Below are 21,990 nucleotides of genomic sequence, written 5' to 3' on the forward strand. Positions count from 1 at the left end.
GGAAGACATACAAGACCACTGATAATCTCCCTCGATCTGGGGCTCCACGCAAGATCTCACCCCGTGGGGTCAAAATGATCACAAGAACGGTGAGCAAAAATCCCAGAACCACACGGGGGGACCTAGTGAATGACCTGCAGAGAGCTGGGACCAAAGTAACAAAGCCAACCATCAGTAACACACTACGCCGCCAGGGACTCAAATCCTGCAGTGCGAGACGTGTCCCCCCTGCTTAAGCCAGTACATGTCCAGGCCCGTCTGAAGTGCATTTGGATGATCCAGAAGAGGATTGGGAGAATGTCATATGGTCAGATGAAACCAAAATATAACTTTTTGGTAAAAACTCAACCTCGTCATGTTTGGAGGACAAAGAATGCTGAGTTGCATCCAAAGAACACCATACCTACTGTGAAGCATGGGGTTGGAAACATCATGCTTTGGGGCTGTTTTTCTGCAAAGGGACCAGGACGACTGATCCGTGTAAAGGAAAGAATGAATGGGGCCATGTATCGTGAGATTTTGAGTGAAAACCTCCTTCCATCAGCAAGGGCATTGAAGATGAAACGTGGCTGGGTCTTTCAGCATGACAATGATCCCAAACACACCGCCCGGGCAACGAAGGAGTGGCTTCGTAAGAAGCATTTCAAGGTCCTGGAGTGGCCTAGCCAGTCTCCAGATCTCAACCCCATAGGGTATATAACAAAGTATTGAGAAACTTTTGTTATTGACCAAATAATTATTTTCCACCATCATATGCCAATAAATTCATTAAAAATCCTACAATGTGATTTTCTGGATTTTTTTTTCTCATTTTGTCTGTCATAGTTGACGTGTACCTATGATGAAAATTACAGGCCTCTCATCTTTTTAAGTGGGAGAACTTGCACAATTGGTGGCTGACTAAATACTTTTTCCCCCCACTGTACCTCACACGGAACAAGATCCCACAACTAACAGGTGTCAAAAGGCTGTCTAAGTATGGTCCCCAATCAGAGACAACGAGCGACAGCTGCCTCTGATTGGGAACCACACAGGCCAACATAGATCTACACATCATAGATTCTATAACAATGACAAACCCAACACAGAAAATACACACCCTGACTCAACAAATACAAGTCCCTAGAGTCAGGGCGTGACAACACCGCCCGGGCAACGAAGGAGTGGCTTCGTAAGAAGCATTTCAAGGTCCTGGAGTGGCCTAGCCAGTCTCCAGATCTCAACCCCATAGAAAATCTTTGGAGGGAGTTGAAAGTCCGTGTTGCCCAGCGACAGCCCCAAAACATCACTGCTCTAGAGGAGATCTGCATGGAGGAATGGGCCAAAATACCAGCAACAGTGTGTGAAAACCTTGTGAAGACTTACAGAAAACGTTTGACCTGTGTCATTGCCAACAAAGGGTATATAACAAAGTATTGAGAAACTTTTGTTATTGATACTTATTTTCCACCATAATTTGCAAATAAATTCATTAGAAATCCTACAATGTGATTTTCTGGAGAAAAAAAATCTCATTTTGTCTGTCATAGTTGACGTGTACCTATGATGAAAATTACAGGCCTCTCTCATCTTTTTAAGTGGGAGAACTTGCACAATTGGTGGCTGACTAAATACTTTTTTTCCCCACTGTATGACCGTATCTTGCGTAACGTCTTCTGGCCTGCTCTGAAACAGGATGTTGTGGCTTACTGTAAATACAGTCATGTTTGCCAGCGGACGGGTAAACCGAACCAAGCTGTGCCGGTTGCACCTTTGCAGACTATTCCTGCTTTTGAAGAACCTTTCAGCAGAGTTCTGCTGGATTGTGTTGGTCCTTTGCCCAACGCAAAGAGTGGTAATCAGTTTCTCTTGACGATCATGTGCGCTGCCATTAGTTTCCCTGAGGTCATTCATTCCACTGAGGAAAATCACGAGAGAAAACTTACTACGGATTTACAGGAATTTCCTCTTGAAAATCAGACATGTCCGTGGTAAGGACAACTTGGTTGCTGATTCTCTTTCAAGGGTGGGCAGTCGATACGTTTTGTGTTTGGCTCACAATTTATTTTGACTGCACGTTTTTCCGTATTGGAGATTCGTTTTTTTTATTGCCGGAGGGCTTTAACAATAAGGTATGATAATGTAGACACATTCATTTGACCTACTTTTATGTGTTTTGCAAATAAATTGTGACTCAAAGGTTTGAATTCCACATATGCTCATGTGGGGAGTGACAGTGATTAAAAGAGAGGACAAACCATTTACCCCTTGAAGTCTAAACTTTTTTACTTTTCCCCAATTATCTTCACTTTAACAACAGACAGGAACATGGCTCGAATCGTACAACAACAAAACAGACTTGTTTATTGAAAACTGACTGAAGTTTGCATGGGTTTGTGCTCAGCCTTCGCAATTACATGTCTCTCTTTGTTTCTCCTCCGCATCTTCAGAGTGAATTTCAAAGTGGCCCTTTAAGATTCCATGTCATGCCATCCATCGGAGCTTGAGAAAGCTGCTGTAAGGGTATCTAGCATTCCGATAGGACCCAACCCCATCCTGTCAAATCCATGTGACAGTAAGTCCCCAGGGGAATGTCCCCTTTCACACCACCGCTGACAACAGTCTTACTGATGAGACCTGAAACCAATCTAACCCCAACATACAGTACATGAAAATAGTCCTTTCTGAAATTCAAATTCTATCTCTAAAACAGTCATCAAATTGCCTTGCAGGAAAATGAATAGGAGCCCAAGTCGAATACATTATGGTGAAATTAGCTCAAAAGAGCTTGTATGAACAATGTTAGCATTTTGAGAGAACCAACAGATGGGATTTTAGAACAGAGTGTGCTCTACCATCCCTTGATTTGGTTTGTCTTTAAAAAGGACTTCCTCGCTTCGCTCCTACCGCATCTCAGCTACTGTCTACAGAAGTGCAATGCAAGACATGAGAGAGCAGGCTGGGGACCAGAGCATCTCTGCAGTGTCAGAGATACCCCCGAAAATAAACCAACCCCTTCAGTAAAGCGTGTCTACTCCTTGGAGAGAGGAAAGGGCTTACTTTGAATGGTGGCATGGTAGAAAATCCTAGCCAATGGCTTCCCTTCTATCCCTCTGGTGATTTGTATTTTCCTCCCTAACTAGGGCAGGGGGAAATAGAGTGTCCTGTCCTCAAACTGCCTTACCGCCCCGCCAAGCCCTGCGGACATGGTCTACTTCCAACCACCTGGATGACTTTGTTGCAGAAGTGGATAACCGTAGCTTTTTTTGGACTGAGATGGATGTTATTCCCCTCAGTACCTGGAGCTAAAATAGGACTGTTGACAGCCAATTGTTTTTCGGCAGATGTTACGGTGGTACTTTAATCTGCCACATGAAAGAACCTCATTAAGCTTGACCAAGGGCACATCTCTTTTTCCAATTAAGTTTAAGTTATGCAAAACACATTCTCCCTCTGATTATCGAAGGAACGTCAACAGTGATATATAACATTTATCATCAAACTGGTGGTCCGCAGCTCTGAATGTGCTGCATTTACCAAATGTCAGTATGGTCCTTTGACATAACCCAGGTTTAACTACCATGTGACCATTGATCTTCAGTAGATCTTCATATGCTGTTGCTTTGAGAATGGTCTCTCTCATGGTCAGGATCCCACTTCGACCACCAAAGTTGCAAAATCTAAGGGTTACCCACTCTTAAACCTAATAATCTACAATTATGGATCCAGACCAGTTAGCTGGGACGCAGACAACCAGAATAGCAGTGGTCTGTCACCATAGCTCTTACCTGATCTCGGAGCCTGCCAGTCTCCTCCTGATACTCGGCCAGCTGTTTCTTCCACTCCTCCACGCCAGTGTTAGCCTCGTGAAGCGCCGCCACTAGCTTAGCGTTGCTGTCCTGCAGGGTGAACAGCTCTGACTCCAGGTTAATCTCACATATGGACCTGGAGGAAAAAACAAATCAGAAGATAAGTGCACCATGATTAGACTAATCAGAAGTCATAGTCAGGTGCAAAGTACTGCTCACCAAGTGATATGCCAGAATGTGGGACCATTAGTCATTACATTGAATGGACAAGAGCTTTCAAATAATTTGAGGGAGATGGGAGAATTACACCAGTCTTCTAAGACCAGCATCTTCTAAAGTACTGAGGCCTCAGGCAAAAACACCCTCCATGCCATTTCTAACTGCCTGCCAACTACCAACCAACTCACCATGGCAACATGCACTAAAAAACATACAACCCTCATTACATGCAAGAAAAGGACAAGGAGGGGTTGTCAGAGAACATTGGGTTTAAAATTGTGTTTTGTGTGCTTGGGTGGGATGGAGGGCAGACTGGTGTCTGAATGGCTCTGTGGTAGAGCCTCATTAATGATCATGTTTTAACTACACATGACTCAGCCTCATACAGTCCGTGACCACCTGTCATTGGGTTCAACCTCCCACTCACAACAACCTCCACAATAGGGGAAACCATACCGCCTAGGGCCATGACTTAATTTAGCTAGTACATTTCCACAGATATATAGGAGTTATTATTATCTAATGGTTTGCTTTAAGCACTAATCTGCTTTCCTCTTGCCACGCATGCTCCTCCCTAAATGTAGTGGTGAGTTAAATCGTGTGCGACAGTACTATTAAGTGAGCGCAGCGTCACTTAATGATGGGGAACACACACTATGCCTGGCGACACAATGTGATAGCTGCTCAGTGACTCCGTGGCAACCCAACAGTTGCATGACAACACCAGACAGTGGGAGACAATCGGCTACATTTACATTTTACATTTAAAATGTCACATTCTGGTGCCGGCTAATTTTAAAGGTTATTTGAAGACACCAATGTGACTTCACACCAATGGTGTGGCACATTATTACCATTTGGAGCAAAATAGTGTGAACTGTATGCTTTGCTTATACATGTTATTCACAATACATGGTCTACAGTATACAGTATATTTATTTAACCAGGAAGTCACACTGAGGTCAGAATACCTCTTTCCCAAGGGAGACCGAGCCACTGTAAAGAATGACCATGGTGGCACAATGAAAGTAGACCTGACCAAGAGCTTTTTGGATCTCATTGTGTAACTACAAGGTATGTGTTTGGAGAACTGCACTGTGCAGGGGGGCCTGTTCCATAACATTACCCTTCAGACAGCATCTTCTTAATGCGCTCCTTCTCTGACGTCAGCTGATCCATGTCGGCGCTCTTGCTGCGGAACAGCTTGTCCTCGGGTCCATTGACAGTCAGCAGCGGCGGCGAGTGGTGGTCCTCTGATAAGTCCTGGGGGACCACAGGGACATGATTAGTGACAGGATGGATATCATGGAAATGAGTTACCGGACACCTCCAATCCTACTGCACGTCCAACTGTTCTTCGTTGACTGGACTCAATGAAGCTGACCACAACTACTCTACATTATGAAGGGCAGGGGTGGCCAACCAGCCTCCTGCAGAGCTACTGGGTATGCAGGTTTTTGCTCAAGCCCTTCTCTAACACACCTGATTCTACTAATTAGCTGCTCTGTAAGACTTTAAGGCTTAATTAGGTTACAGCATAAGGTGTGCAAAAGCCTGCATATCCCAGTGGCTCTCCAGGAGGTGAGTTGGCCAACCCTGATATAGGGCGTCCTAGAGTTAACAGGCCTAAGGATTGGTTTAGACAAACCAGTGCGCACTTCAATACATTTTTAATAAAAATGTAATCTCTTGGTTAAAATTGTGGATGAATAAGTGATGTGTGCATCTCATGTGTCTTTCTCAACTAACACAGACCGCACATAGGGAACGCTCTCTGAGATCTGTCTATCTGATAAGTTGGTGTGCTTGTTACAGGAATTAAAGGGATACTTCGGGATTTTGGCAATGAGGCCTTTTATCAACTTCCCCAGTCAGATGAACTCATGGATACCATTTTTATGTCTCTGTGTGCAGTTTGAAGGAAGTTGCTAACTAGCATTAGCGCATTGACTGGAAGTCTATGGGTATATGTTAGCATGGTAGCAGATACCCATAGACTTCCAGTCATTGCGCTAACGCTAGTTTGCATTGGCTCGCGAAACTACCTCTAACTTCCTTCATACTTGACACAGAGACATACAAATGGTATCCACGAGTTCATCTGACTCAGGGGAAGTAGATAAAAAATCATGAAGTATCCCTTTAAGAAACCATGAATGCTTAAAATATATCCTACAGTATTACAATTACATTCAAATAATTTATTTTGATCTGAAATGGGAGCGGAATGACTATTCATTTCACACTGCATATTTCTATTTGTCATAGCTATTCCCCTGCCAATTAGAGCATTGAAATTCAGGGGCTGTACAATGTGACAGAAACAGGGCAGTATATATTTATTGTTCTCGAGGGACATTCAAACCGTTTTTTTAAAATCCTGTATTAGTATTGTACCATTTCTGTTACCTGACAAAGATAAATGGTTGAAACCTTAGCCCTCTTGTTAGCACAATAAAATGACAGGAAGAAGATGAAAGGCTGTCGCTATACATTGACACCTCATCCAAACAACAGGTTGCCAAAAGTAATTAGGTCATTCTCAACCACCATACAGATGTAGGATCTTAATTTGAGCCACTTTGTTACAGCAGGAAAATAATCCTGCAGCAACAAGAAATGTGAATTATTATGTGGCTTCTAATTATTGGACATTTTTGTAGGGGTTGATACGGGAAAATCAAGTCTGACATTTCAAAGTGGAAATGATAAACTTCAGAAGTTTTTAAACCTCAAATACATTACAAGTTTAAAATGTCCTGCATTGCAGGAACTTCTCCTGCAACAGGGTGATCAAATTCAGATCCTACATCAGTATCCGCAGCACAGGTTCAAAGTTGAACAGGCAACCATATGGGGCCACACAGCAGCTAAACACATTACTTTGTAGAGCATGAAGCAGCATATGGCCCTTTCCTTTTAACATGATTTATATTCGAAGGAACATTTGTCTGCCAGTGGATACTGAAGACAATTCTCTGTACTGTACAGTGCATTCGGAAAGCATTCAGAACCCTTGACTTTTACCACATTTTTTTATGTTACAGCCTTATTCTAAAATGGATTAAATAAAAAAAAATCCCTCATCAATCTACACACAATAGCCCATAATGACAACGTGAAAACAGGTTTTTATAAATTTTTGCAAATGTATTTAACCTAAAAAACAGAAATGCCCTATTTACATAAGTATTCAGACCCTTTGCTATGACACTCGAAATTGAGCTCAGGTGCATTCTGTTTCCATTGATCATCCTTGAGATGTTTCTACAACTTGATTGGAGTCCAACTGTGGTAAATTCAATTGATTGGACATGATTTGGAAAGGGACACACCTGTCTATATAAGGTCCCACAGTTGACAGTGCATGTCAGAGCAAAAACCAAGCCATGAGGTCGAAGGAATTGTCCGTAGAGCTCCGAGACAGGATTGTGTCGGGGGCACAGATCTGGGAATGTCTGCAGCATTGAAGGTCCCCAAAAACACAGTGGCCTCCATCATTCCTAAATGGAAGAAGTTTGGAACCACCAAGACTCTCCCTAGAGCTGGCCGCCCGGCCAAACTGAACAATCGGGGTAGAAGGGCCTTGGTCAGGGAGGTGACCAAGAACCCGATGGTCACTCTGACAGAGCTCCAGAGTTCCTCTGTGGAGATGGGAGAACCTTCCAGAAGGACAACCATCTCTGCAGCACTCCACCAAGCAGGCCTTTATGGTAGAGTGGCCAGCCGGAAGCCACTCCTCAGTAAAAAGGCACATGGCAGCCCGCTTGGAGTTTTCCAAAAGGTACCTAAAGGACTCTCAGACCATGAGAAACAAGATTATCTGGTCTGATGAAACCAAGATTGAACTCTTTGGCCTGAATGCAAAGTGTCACGTCTGGAGGAAACCTGGCACCATCCCTATGGTGAAGCATGGTGGTGGCAGCATCATGCTGTGGGGATGTTTTCAGCGGCAGGGACTGGGAGACTAGTCAGGATCAAGGGAAAGATGAACGGAGCAAAGTACAGAGAGATCCTTGATGAAAACCTGCTTCAGAGTGCTCAGGACCTCAGACTGGGGCGAAGGTTCACCTTACAACAGGACAACGACCCTAAGCACACAGCCAAGACAACGCAGGAGTGGCTTCGGGACAAGTCTCTGAATGTCCTTGAGTGGCCCAGCCAGAGCCCGGACTTGAGCTCGATCTAACGTCTATGGAGAGACCTGAAAATATCTGCAGAGAAGAATGGGAGAAACTCCCCAAATACAGGTGTGCCAAGCTTGTAGCGTCATACCCAAGAAGACTCAAGGCTGTAATCGTTGTCAAAGGTGCTTCAACCAAGTACTCAGTAAAGGGTCTGAATACTTTTTATATTTTTAGTCATTTAGCAGACGCTCTTATCCAGAGCGACTTACAGTTAGTGAGTGAATACATTTTTCATGGACTTTAACTACCAATTGGATATCACGAAATTGGGGAGAAAAAGGGGTAAAAATAAATAAAAGTAATAATAATGGGCCTCAGGATTTCATTACAGTATTTTTGTGCATTCAAATTGCCATCGATAAAATGCAATTGTGTTTGTTGTCTGCAATTGTGTTCGTTGCCTGCCCATACCATAACCCCACCACCACCATGGGGCACTCTGTTCACAACGTTGACATCAGCAAACTGCTCACCCACACGCCGCCATACACGTGGTCTGCGGTTGTGAGGCCGGTTTGACGTACTGCCAAATTCTCTAAAACGATGGCTTATGGTAGAGAAATGAACATTCAATTATCTGGCAACAGCTCTGGTAGACATTCCTGCAGTCAGCATGCCAATTGCACGCTCCCTCAAAACTTGAGACATCTATGGCATTGTGTTGAGTGACAAAACTGCACATTTTAGAGTGGCCTTTTATTGTCCCCAGCACAAGGTGCACCTGTGTAATGATCATGCTGTTTAATCAGCTTCTTGATATGCCACACCTGTCAGGTGGATGGATTATCTTGGCAAAGGAGAAATGCTCACTAACAGGGATGTAAACAAATTTGTGGCCAAAATTTGAGAGAAATAAGCTCTTTGTGCATCTGGAAAATGTCTGTGATAATTTATTTCAGCTCATGAAACATGGGACCAACACTGTTGCATTTATACACTGCTCAAAAAAATAAAGGGAACACTTAAACAACACATCCTAGATCTGAATGAATGAAATAATCTTATTAAATACTTTTTTCTTTACATAGTTGAATGTGCTGACAACAAAATCACACAAAAATTATCAATGGAAATCAAATTTATCAACCCATGGAGGTCTGGATTTGGAGTCACCCTCAAAATTAAAGTGGAAAACCACACTACAGGCTGATCCAACTTTGATGTAATGTCCTTAAAACAAGTCAAAATGAGGCTCAGTAGTGTGTGTGGCCTCCACATGCCTGTATGACCTCCCTACAATGTCTGGGCATGCTCCTGATGAGGTGGCGGATGGTCTCCTGAGGGATCTCCTCCCAGACCTGGACTAAAGCATCCGCCCACTCCTGGACAGTCTGTGGTGCAACGTGGCGTTGGTGGATGGAGCGAGACATGATGTCCCAGATGTGCTCAATTGGATTCAGGTCTGGGGAACGGGCGGGCCAGTCCATAGCATCAATGCCTTCCTCTTGCAGGAACTGCTGATACACTCCAGCCACATGAGGTCTAGCATTGTCTTGCATTAGGAGGAACCCAGGGCCAACCGCACCAGCATATGGTCTCAATTGAGGATCTCATCTCGGTACCTAATGGCAGTCAGGCTACCTCTGGCGAGCACATGGAGGGCTGTGCGGCCCCCCAAAGAAATGCCACCCCACACCATGACTGACCCACCGCCAAACCGGTCATGCTGGAGGATGTTGCAGACAGCAGAACGTTGTCCACGGCGTCTCCAGACTCTGTCACGTCTGTCACATGTGCTCAGTGTGAACCTGCTTTCATCTGTGAAGAGCACAGCGCGCCAGTGGCGAATTTGCCAATCTTGGTGTTCTCTGGCAAATGCCAAATGTCCTGCACGGTGTTGGGCTGTAAGCACAACCCCCACCTGTGGACGTCGGGCCCTCATACCACCCTCATGGAGTCTGTTTCTGACCGTTTGAGCAGACACATGCACATTTGTGGCCTGCTGGAGGTCATTTTGCAGGGCTCTGGCAGTGCTCCTTCTGCTTCTCCGTGCACAAAGGCGGAGGTAGCGGTCCTGCTGCTGGGTTGTTGCCCTCCTACGGCCTCCTCCACGTCTCCTGATGTACTGGCCTGTCTCCTGGTAGCGCCTCCATGCTCTGGACACTACGCTTACAGACACAGCAAACCTTCTTGCCACAGCTCGCATTGATGTGCCATCCTGGATGAGCTGCACTACCTGAGCCACTTGTGTGGGTTGTAGACTCTGTCTCATGCTACCACTAGAGTGAAAGCACCGCCAGCATTCAAAAGTGACCAAAACATCAGCCAGGAAGCATAGGAACTGAGAAGTGGTCTGTGGTCACCACCTGCAGAACCACTTCTTTATTGGGGGTGTCTTGCTAATTGCCTATAATTTCCACCTGTTGTCTATTCCATTTGCACAACAGCATGTGACATTTATTGTCAATCAGTGTTGCTTCCTAAGTGGACAGTTTGATTTCACAGAAGTGTGATTGACTTGGAGTTACATTGTGTTGTTTAAGTGTTCCCTTTATTTTTTTGAGCAGTGTATTTTTCTTCAGTATACTATGAGAAATGTCTAGCCCATTGAAGTTTGCTTGTTAGACCATCTTTGATGTCTCTTTTTGTGTTAGCAAGTTAGTGAAATCTTTTTCCTCAACGTGGAGCTGATGATTAAAATCCAGCTAACGCCAAGCTCTGTGGCCAGATGGAAAACATAATGTTATGACCATAACTAATGTTCCCTGAAGGAGGGAAACGAGGTACAACATACTATGGGGAGTCGCACTCTCGTGACTTCGGTTGAAGGATCTACAATCATGCCTGACAAGGCCAGTGAAATCCGCGCCTTGCTGGAAGCCCTGCCTTCCACAGGTGATAAGCATGAGGCTTGGATTCATTCCTTCAATTTAATACAGCTGTTCACCGAGCCCAGGAATGGGCAGCGCAGGTCCAAACAGGTGTTGTACCTTGTTTCCCTCCTTCAGGGAACAGTAGTTATAGTCATAACGTTATGTTCCCTTTCAGACAGTCAACTTCGGTACCACATACTGTGGGGAAATATAATCACGCCCCAAGCCGACCCTAATGGACACTAAATGAAAAACGACCCATGGCAGACCACCCGGACCTGACCGCGCCAGATGCAGCAGCCTGGGTATTGCGCACACAGCGCGCTGCCTAGTGACTGTCCCCTGTCCCAGCCGTAAGCACCCTGTTGGATAAACTGGGAGCAGTGACATCCAATCGATAAAATGCCCAAGACGCTGCCAGACCCCTAGTGGAGTGGGCGCGTACACCGCTAGGTAACCCTTGCCCCTTGCGAGCTTGATTAGCAAAACAGACAAAAAGCTGGTCACATACTGTAACCGGATATCCCGTGTTCATTAAATACACATGCGTAAAGCTCGCACCAGACACAGGGTATGTAACCTTTGTTGCTCTTTAGAAGCAAAAGGAGGCGGCGAAAAGGGAAATAGCTCAAATGCTAAGGACCTGTAGGACATCGCCCTGAAAGTTATGGCTAAGGCCGCATTTGGACACAACGTCAACTTAGAGTCGCCAGGGCCGAACTTTTTTTCTGCAAGTCCCATCAGGTAGCTTGATTTCAGATGTGTCCATGTAAACAGGATTATTAGGGAAATCATTCTTCTTGCAAAGCATGTAAACATTTAAATCAAACTATTATATTAAATCTGACTATTCACAATAATCATATTATTGTGTGCATGTAACTGTACTTAGTGCCTCCAAAACCAGCGGCAAGTCCCATGTGGGCGCAATAGATTTAGAGACCGGTCTGAGACACCGTACACCTTTCAGGAACCGCACCCACCAGGGGGTGGGCTCCGGTGAGGCTCCGTCAATTCCCACAAGACATGCTGAAACAGCGGCCATGTACACTTTTAACGTGGAGAATGCCAGACCCTGCTCAAAAGGCTTCTGTAGGAACATAAGGATGTCCCTCACAGAGCACGTAAAAGGAACAAGTCCTTTATCTTGGCACCAGAGCTCAAACGCTTGCCACTTATATGCATACAGCCCTCTCGTGGAGGGCGCCCTTGCAGACTGAATGGTATCAATAACATTTGGAGGTAAACCTCTAGCCATCAGACTGGCCCTCTCAGGGGCCAGGCCCATATGAACCAAATCTCTGGCCTCGCTTTCCAAACCTTCTTGTGAGCCTGGGACAACAAGTCTGTGTGCAAAGGGAGTTGCCACGGGTCCCTGCCAAAAAGGCAAATGATATCCGCGAACCAAGGCTGCCTGGGCCAACGGGGAGCCAGAAGAATCAATGATAAGCCCTCCCGGCATGCCCTCTCCAACGTGCGCTGAACCACTTGCGGAAATGCGGAAAAGAGGGTACGAGGCCACTGGTGTGCCAGAGCATCCGTTCTCAACGAGGCACTCAAGTCCCTCATCCAGAAGATCTACGTTGGCCCTGCTGAATATTTTCCATACCTAGGAGACCACCCAGGGGTGTAGCCTCCACTCCTGAGAGAGAGGGTCCCACCTGGATAAAAGATCTGCACCCGAGTTGAGGCAACCGGGGACAAGCGTCGCCCAAAGCAAGAGCATGTGCGCACTGCTCCCCAGCAATAGGGGGCGAGCAAAGATGAGTCTCTCCCAGTCTGTTGATGCACATCACCACTGACCAGCACATGCCGACCTGAAAAAAGAAAGGGTGAAGCGCCTGAGCGCCAGATACACCGTTAGGAGCTCAGAGTAATTGATATGCAGTGCACTCTGCACCAGTGTCCATACCCCCCGAATCGAGTTGCCTTCGTACAGCGCGCGGGGGGGATGCGTCTGTCACGATCACTTTGCGGGATACAACTCAGCCCTTGGGAGCCCCCTGACAATAGCAGAAGGTCCCACCACTGAGCCATGGCAAGTAGGCCTGGCAGGGACACCCAAAGCAACCGGCTTAGGCTGCGAGATGCGTCCAGGTGAAAGGAAAGGGCTGGAAAGGCTGCATCAACAATAGTCCCAGGGGATCTAGGCGTAGGCACTGGCGAAAATGAGGTGTGTGACCCAGACGATATTTGGCTAAGCAGAGTCGGAACATCTTCCGTGGGGATAGAACAGCGTGATTTGCGAGTGAGTCTCAGCGATATGCGAGTGAGTCTAGCTTGAGAAACAGAAACGGAATGCGCTGAGATGGAATCGGACAGCTCTTTTTCTGGTTTCTTATGAAGCCTAGAGACAGAATACAGGACAGTAGCATGGATGTGTGTAAAAATGCTTCCCCCCTTGACTCCGCCACCACCAGCCAATCGGCTGTAATAGCCGGCAGCTCGTGAGCATTCTGTAGACTCTGAGTTTGTAGACTGAGGTTCTTGCTGAGGGCACGTAGGTCTAGAATTGGACGCAAAGTCCTGTCCCTTTTCAGAACCAGGAAATACTGTCTGTACCAGCCAACTGGATATTTGACATACAGTAGGAACCACTCGGATTGCCTGCTTCTGGAGATGGGAGGATATTTCCTCCCTCAAAACAGGAACACGTGATGACACTAAAGAAGTGTTGATGGACGCACAACAAATTGGAGCCTCCACCCTGACGTCACTGTTCACGTGATCCAGGGCAACAATGCGCATATGCGCCATTGGTCGGAGCAGACACTGAGCCTCCTGTGAAGTGCCATCTGAAGGGGTGGGACGCCACCTTGTGGACTGGGAGAGATTGGTTCTTCCATTTCCACCAGTCTTGACAACCGTGTGTCTGAACTTGGAGAAGGGACACTTTTCATCGAACTCACATGCAGGAGACAACACTTTAGACACCTGTGAACACTGGAATTTGGGGTTGAAAAAAACGGTGTTTATGTGCCAAGGTTTGCCTAAAGCCTGGCCCACTCTGGGTACAAGGGCTCCGGCAATCAGTCACGTACCCCGATTGGCAGTGTCACCTGGGGGTACTGTTGTAACAACGAATCTCACTCGGTTTAAGCGGTAAGATGCGTTCCGGTAACCGGCTGGCACCCAGCGCTGGACCGCACACACAAAAAATAGACCCAGGGAAAAAAACGTTCTCTGCAAATCCTCTCAAGCTCTGTCAGGTTGGATGGGGAGCGTTGATGCACAGCTATTTTCAGGTCTCTCCAGAGATTTTTTAAATCAGGTTCAAGTCCGGGCTCTGGCTGGGCCACTCAAGGACATTCAGAGACTTGTCCGAAAGACACTCCTACGTTGTCTTGGCTGTGAGCTTAGGGTCGTTCTCCTGTTGAAAGATGAACCTTCGCCCCAGTCTGAGGTCCTGAGCGCTCTGGAGCAGGTTTTCATGAACGATCTCTCTGTACTTTGCTCCGTTCATCTTTGCCTCGATCCTGACTAGTCTCCCAGTCCCTGCCGCTGAAAAACATCCCCACAGCATGATGCTGCCACCATCATGCTTCACCATAGGGATGGTGCCAGGTTTCCTCCAGATGTGACGCTTGGCATTCAGGCCAAAGAGTTCAATCTTGGTTTCATCAGACCAGATAATCTTGTTTCTCATGGTCTGAGAGTCCTTTAGGTACCTTTTGGCAAACTCAGTGGGCTGTCATGTGCCTTTTACTGAGGAGTGGCTTCCGTCTGGCCACTCTACCATAAAGGCCTGATTGGTGGAGTGCTGTAACTGGGCCAGAGTTGTCCTTCTGGAAGGTTCTCCATCTCCACGGAGGAACTCTGGTGCTCTGTCAAAATGACCATTGGGTTCTTGGTCACCTCCCTGACGAAGGCCCTTCTCCCCCAATTGCTCAGTTTGGCCGGGCGGCCAGCTCTAGGAAGAGTTTTGACGGTTCTAAACTTCTTCCATTTAAGAATGATGGAGGCCACTGTGTTCTTGGGGACCTTCAATGCTGCAGAAATGTTTTGGTACCCTTCCCCAGATCTTTGCCTCGACACAATCCTGTCTCTGAGCTCTTCGGACAATTCCTTCGACCTCATGGCTTGGTTTTTGCTCTGACATGCACTGTCAACTGTCAACAATTGGGTTTACCACAGGTGGACTCCAATCAAGTTGTAGAAACATCTCAAGGATGATAAATGGAAACAGGATGCACCGGAGCTCAATTTCGAGTCTCATAGCAAAGGGTCTGAATACTTATGTAAATAAGGTATTTACGTTTTTGTAAATAAGAAACAATTTCTAAAAACCTGTTTTCGCTTTGTCATTATGGGGTATTGTGTGTAGATGGCTGAGGAAATTGTTTTATTTAATCAATTTTAGAATAATGCTGTAACGTAACAAAATGTGGAAAAGGTCAAGGGGTCTGAATACTTTCCGAAGGCACTGTATGTATGTATATATGTACAGTGAGGAAAAAAAGTATTTGATCCCCTGCTGATTTTGTACGTTTGCCCACTGACAAAGACATGATCAGTCTATAATTTTAATGGTAGGTTTATTTGAACAGTGAGAGACAGAATAACAACAAAAAAATCCAGAAAAACGCATGTCAAAAATGTTATAAATTGATTTGCATTTTAATGAGGGAAATAAGTATTTGACCCCCTCTCAATCAGAAAGATTTCTGCCTCCCAGGTGTCTTTTACAGGTAACGAGCTGAGATTAGGAGCACACTCTTAAAGGGAGTGCTCCTAATCTCAGTTTGTTACCTGTATAAAAGACGCCTGTCCACAGAAGCAATCAATCAGATTCCAAACTCTCCACCATGGCCAAGACCAAAGAGCTCTCCAAGGATGTCAGGGACAAGATTGTAGACCTACACAAGGCTGGAATGGGCTACAAGACCATCGCCAAGCAGCTTGGTGAGAAGGTGACAACAGTTGGTGCAATTATTCGCAAATGGTAGAAACACAAAAGAACTGTCAATCTCCCTCTGCCTGGGGCTCCATGCAAGATCTCACCTCGTGGAGTTGCAATGATCATGAGAACGGTGTGCCTTGTTAAAAGTTAATTTGTGGAATTTCTTTCCTTCTTAATGCATTTGAGCCAATCAGTTGTGTTGTGACAGGGTAGGGGTGGTATACAGAAGATAGCCCTATTTGGTAAAAGACCAAGTCCATATTATGGCAAGAACAGCTCAAATAAGCAGAGAGAAACGACAGTCCATTATACTTTAAGACATGAAGGTCAGTCAATACGGAAAATGTCAAGAACTTTGAAAGTTTCTTCAAGTGCAGTCGCAAAAACCATCAAGCGCTATGATGAAACTGGCTCTCATGAGGACCGCCACAGGAAAGGAAGACCCAGAGTTACCTCTGCTGCAGAGGATAAGTACATTAGAGTTACCAGCCTCAGAAATTGCAGCCCAAATAAATGCTTCACAGAGTTCTAGTAACAGACACATCAACATCAACTGTTTAGAGGAGACTACGTGAATCAGGCCTTCATGGTTGAATTGCTGCAAAGAAACCACTACTAAATGACACCAATAAGAAGAAGAGACTTGCTTGGGCCAAGAAATACAACCAATGGACATTAGACCAGTGAAAATCTGTCCTTTGGTCTGATGAGTCCAAATTGGAGATTTTTGGTTCCAATCTGCCGTGTCTTTGTGAGACGCAGAGTAGGTGAACGGATGATCTCCGCATGTGGTTCCCACCGTGAAGCATGGAGGAGGAGGTGTGATTGTGTGGGGGTGCCTTGCTGGTGACACTGTCAGTGATTTATTTAGAATTCAAGGCACACTTAACCGGCATGGCTACAACAGCATTCTGCTGCGATACGCCATCCCATCTGGTTTGCGCTTAGTGGGACTATCATTTGTTTCTCAACAGGACAATGACCCAACACACCACAAGAGTGCTGCATCAGATGACCTGGCCTCCACAATCACCCGGCCTCAACCCAAATGAGATGGTTTGGGATGAGTTGGACCGCAGAGTGAAGGAAAAGCAGCCAACAAGTGCTCAGCATATGTGGGAACTCCTTCAAGACTGTTGGAAAAGCATTCCAGGTGAAGCTGGTTGAGGGAATACCAAGAGTGTGCAAAGCTGTCATCAAGGCAAAGGGTGGCTATTTGAAGATTCTCGAATATAAAATATACTTAGATTTGTTTAACACTTTTGTTAATTCCATATGTGTTATTTCATAGTTTTGATGTACTATTATTCTACAAGAAAAACTCTTGAATGAGTAGGTGTGTCCAAACTTTTGACTGGTAATGTATTTACTGTTTTATTCACATTTTCGAGTACAGGTGACAAGTCATGCATTCTGATTATTGCATAGATTGTAAATGCACACATATGATGTGTGCAAAACACTTTTTGAAAGTTTTACTGATTATGATGAGCTAATGCTAAACTAATTGCCAGCTATGTGTGGCGCCATGTTTGTTGACGTCATACAATTCAGTCTAGTTGTCACAAGCGTCTGTCAGACCAAAGATGTTATAAGAAAACGAGGTGAAGGGATGGTTTACTCGTCTTTCGTGTAAACTTCCGGAAGTAAATGATGGTAGACGACACACCTCCTTCAACATGCATACTGCAAACAGACCCAACTCACCTTGTAACCTCTTATCTTTGGTTGATGCGAAAAAAAAAAAACCTGGTAGCACACAAACTACCCATCGTTGGATTACTTTCGAATTGTAGAAAGTGTTTTACTCAATTATTTCGATCACTGGTGAGGTCACCCGTGATGTGATGAATTGTAAATAGTAATTGCGATTAGCTCATTCATATTATGGTTTCTGTCAGAAGAGAGTTAGCTAAATACGACCGCTTGTGTTAGGTCACTCTTTCCTCAGTTAGCGATACGACTAATGTAGCCTACATTTTCTGGTTTGGATGAGAATTGTGTCATGCTGTCGCTACTTTTGTGAATGTCTGAACATTGCATCCAAAAATAAAACTGCTCACATTGAGGACATAACGTTGTAAAGACTGTTTGTGCAAAATGTTTCCATGAAAAGACAGTGTGGCCAGCTCAAACGCTGACTGTTGCATCAATCGTAACTGGACGTTCTAAATAAGTGTTCTAATCACACCGGTTTGAGCGTACGCTGCAGGGACCACTGCACTGTAGAACGATCACACCTGTGTGTTCGTACGTGTCAAAGGGCTAATCTAATTCCCAGGAATGACTAGTGAGCTATAAACAGGAATCAGCAATGAATCCCAGTAATGAGCCACCTATGGGGGAGGGGTTCCCCCTTGTGGACAGAGAGTGAATCACCCAACTTATTATTCTCACCCTGGGGAGATTGATATAGCTCTCGAACCCAGTGAACACCTTTGAACGTGGGGTAACAGAGGGGCATTAAACATGGACAAGCTTCCAACACAGGTTGTGCTTCCGTGAGACTGTATAGCCTGCATGAGGCCCAGCCCCCTTATGGGTACAGAGGGCTCCGGCAATGGCTGACGTAGAACCCGTAACAAAACGTGGGGGCACTGTCTTCACAGCAATGTTGCTCAGACCTGCGAAAGGCAGCAATACGCAACACAGTGTCTAGTCTGCTGGAAATTCACAGGAAGAAGAAGTTACAGCAATGTTTTTGTGGAGCGGCGCAGCTGCTCGGGGGCTACTTCCTCATCAGAGGAGCATGCAAGCCATGATCTCTCTACTCCCTCCAACTCCAGGAATTGAAAATAGGAATGGGGTTTCCATAGCGCCAAGGGAACTAAGCTTCATTTCACCGGAAGTTATGCATGCTAGCCAACGTTAGCCAGGAGGCTCTTTAGTCTAAGCTAGGCTAGCTAGAATAAACAAGCTACTTAACACTACGTATACTAAACAAGAGAGCTACCATCCAAGCAACTCCACTGTTGGGAGGCAGGAATAGCAAGTAGTAGCTAGCTCACCTTGGCGAGTTAGCTAACCTATGCAGCGCTTGTTAGCTAGCCTGGTCTCGAAAGTCTACGTAGGACCGACTCACCGAGGTGGGACTTGGACCCTTCTGGGAAGAAAGGCAAGCGGTGCTTAACCAAGGCAGACACAGGCGGTGGGGGGATACCCACAGAACCTGGTCGCCCTCTCTCTTCGAGTAGCCTCCTGTAACCGGCGACAGAGAGCACAGGAGCTGGGAGATATTTGACTCGACCAACGACCCAAACCATCTCCGCGTCCCGCAACTCAGACTCAGCTGAGGTACGGGCACCCGGGAGAGGATGTCACCAGCGGAACACCAAGCCCCCTAAAGAATGCAACACGATTGTCAAGAGAATCTGTGCCGCGTACTAGTAGGGGAACAGTGCCAGCCGTCCCCTAGTCTCACACACAAACTGATTCCAGTGAGGGCAGCCTGAGCATGCACCGAGCTGAGACATACAAGACAACCAACGTATCTTTTAATTAATTGGGACATGGTCGCGAACCCGTACCCGGCTTGTTAGCCTTTTCTCGTTTCGGTCGCATAAGCCATCATACTTATTTGCTATAGCCAGGTCAAGTAATTAGAGGAATAACTAATTGTTTGTCATTAGAACCATACATACTTCAGCACACATCCAGGGGGTGAGCATGCTCTACCACTACGGGGCCGTTTAGTTGGCGCAAAGACATTCTCGTGTTCTAATTGTTTGTTTTAGTACCGTGAATCGTTCCTGTTCACACAGAGGTGAAGTGCGGAATAATTGAAGGAATAAATCCGAGCCTCATGCTTATCACCTGTGGAAGGCGGGGCTTCCAGCGAGGCGCGGATTTCATTGGCCTTGTCAGGAGTGATTGTAGATCCTTCAACCGAAGTCGTGAGAGTGCGACTCCCCATTGTATGTTGTACCAAAGATGACTGACTGAAAGGGAACTAAACTTGAGCTCGACAAGCGCCGAGTGCATCCGTGAGGCATTACACCCCTGCACTCAGAAAAGCTTGTATTATTAATTTGTCTCAGAGTCAGCCTGTGTGTATTCCCGAAAGGAAGTTGTTCTTTCTACGACCCAGCTACTCCCTCACTATACTTATGATATGGAGGGTAAAAAGTGGATAAAAAATGCACAGGGCCAGCATTCAAACAGAGCTGGCGCTAGCTAGGTCCAAAAGGGAAGAGCAAGAAATCAAAGCTAAAACAACTCCACACACCAAAGTCAATGGCTAGGGAGCACAGGTCTCTAAATTATTCATAATGTGGATCATGTTTAAGTAATAATGGATTACAAATTTCCAAGTTTTCCCTCATCGTTGACTAGTGCATTCCAATTGGAGCAAGTGCAAACATAAGACAGTGATACATCCTTTTTAAAAAAACACAGTACAAGCGGAATAGTTCATTAGGGTTGTAGTTCAAATGATGATATCTCAAGTGGAATCTTTTCCCTTTAAAATGTACAGACAGATTGTATTTGATCATGGGAAGATATCCTTCTGTTTCCCACTCTCAAAATCTGCCCTCATCATACTGTAACTGCATTATTGAGAACAATGGCTCATGGAAACACTAGGGGGTCTTCTAGGAACTCCCAAGTCCCAAGTAGGCCATCTGGGTGATGTGATGGGGATAATCCCTTTGGAATAACGAGCAGTGAGTGTGCTCTCTGTGTCAGTTGGCAGCAGAAAGAAAAGAGAGGTGTAATAGACATGACACTAACCTGAGAGAGCTGTGAGATGAGCAAGCCAATGGCGCATCAGTGGCAGCGAGGGAGAGGGCACCCACGTGGGGGGAAAAGAGAATGGGTGAGAAGAGAAAGAATAGAGAGATGAGTGTGTTTTCATGAACAGAGCATAAAACATTTAACCATCAGCAATATTTCAGTGCCAAACTGTCTGCTCCAGTGCACCCCATTTTATGCAAAAAAAAAACTAAAACAAAGACAGTCGCTGGTTATGATTTAATTCAGTCAGCTATTCCCTTGATATTTTGTAATTACATTGTAAAACGGTAATTACATAATAATGACATGCTAATTCCCTTTTGGATTCTGTGAGACTCATTGAAATTTGGTTCTATGTAATTACTAATTGTGTAGAATTAAGTACCCATTGTTAAAACAATTTTTCTAGGGAAATATATGCAGTAGGGCTCTAGGATAAAGCTCTACTGAGTTTCATGACCATAAAAGGAAGAGGATTGGAGAACTAAAAACGATACATTTTAATTTCAAACAGCTATAAAATATTAAACCAAAGTTATAGCCCTGTGCCACTGCAAACCAAGTACATCACCACAGTTTACTTATTTATCTGAGTCTTTGTCAAACCTATTTTCCTTGCTTTATACCTTTCCTTTTCCTACACACTTGGTTTCATTGAGACCCTGAACCAGCTTTATTAATTGATAAGCCCTTGCATCAGAGGCATATTTAGGGCCCGTCTTCGGTACACGCTGGCTCTCTTTGTGGGTCCTTAACGGTGAGGTCATATTAACCCTCGTACTCTAGCACACCCATCTGCCCTTCCCATATGGCTGCCATCATGTGTAGCACCGGATCACAGGGAAGTTCCTAGCTCCTGTCATGAATCACCATGATGCACCCACAGCATTACATGACAGACACCTCGAATGCAGACTTCACATCTCAGTAGACTAATGTGGCTTCCTCTCCTTATCTCCTTTCCGTCATCTGCTCTGACAGAAATGTGAAAGAAGTGGACAGGTGAAAGCTAATTCCCAGTAGGCATCAAGCATATTGCTTTCACCTATCAGATATGAAGCAGAGGATGAAAGGAATATGCTTTAGACTGTTGAGATGCACCCTAACCACATACAGCTGAAGTCGGAAGTTTACATAGACTTAGGTTGGAGTCATTAAAACTCGTTTTTCAACCACTCCACAAATTTCTTGTTAACAAACTATAGTTTTGTCAAGTCGGTTAGGACATCTACTTTGTGCATGACACAAGTAATTTTTCCAACAATTATTTACAGACAGATTATTTCACTGTGTCACAATTCCAGTGGGTCAGAAGTTTACATACACTAAGTTGACTGTACCTTTAAACA

At 45.3% G+C, this 21,990-nt stretch overlaps 1 protein-coding gene across 1 annotated transcript in view; it reads right to left on the reverse strand.

Moving 5' to 3' along the window:
* homer3b (homer scaffold protein 3b) overlaps window positions 1–21,990 on the reverse strand; it is a 58,888-nt gene that overhangs the window by 9,819 nt on the left and 27,079 nt on the right. The window contains exons 5-7 of the mRNA XM_045205348.1: window positions 20,639–20,647; window positions 5,134–5,270; window positions 3,768–3,924 (exon numbers count right to left, since the gene is read on the reverse strand). Coding sequence (XP_045061283.1) covers window positions 3,768–3,924; window positions 5,134–5,270; window positions 20,639–20,647 — 303 coding nt within the window. The remainder of the gene's footprint in view (window positions 1–3,767; window positions 3,925–5,133; window positions 5,271–20,638; window positions 20,648–21,990) is intronic.

This window comes from Coregonus clupeaformis, chromosome 20 (assembly GCF_020615455.1).
Source record: "Coregonus clupeaformis isolate EN_2021a chromosome 20, ASM2061545v1, whole genome shotgun sequence".
In the NCBI taxonomy this organism is placed as follows: Eukaryota; Metazoa; Chordata; class Actinopteri; order Salmoniformes; family Salmonidae; genus Coregonus; species Coregonus clupeaformis.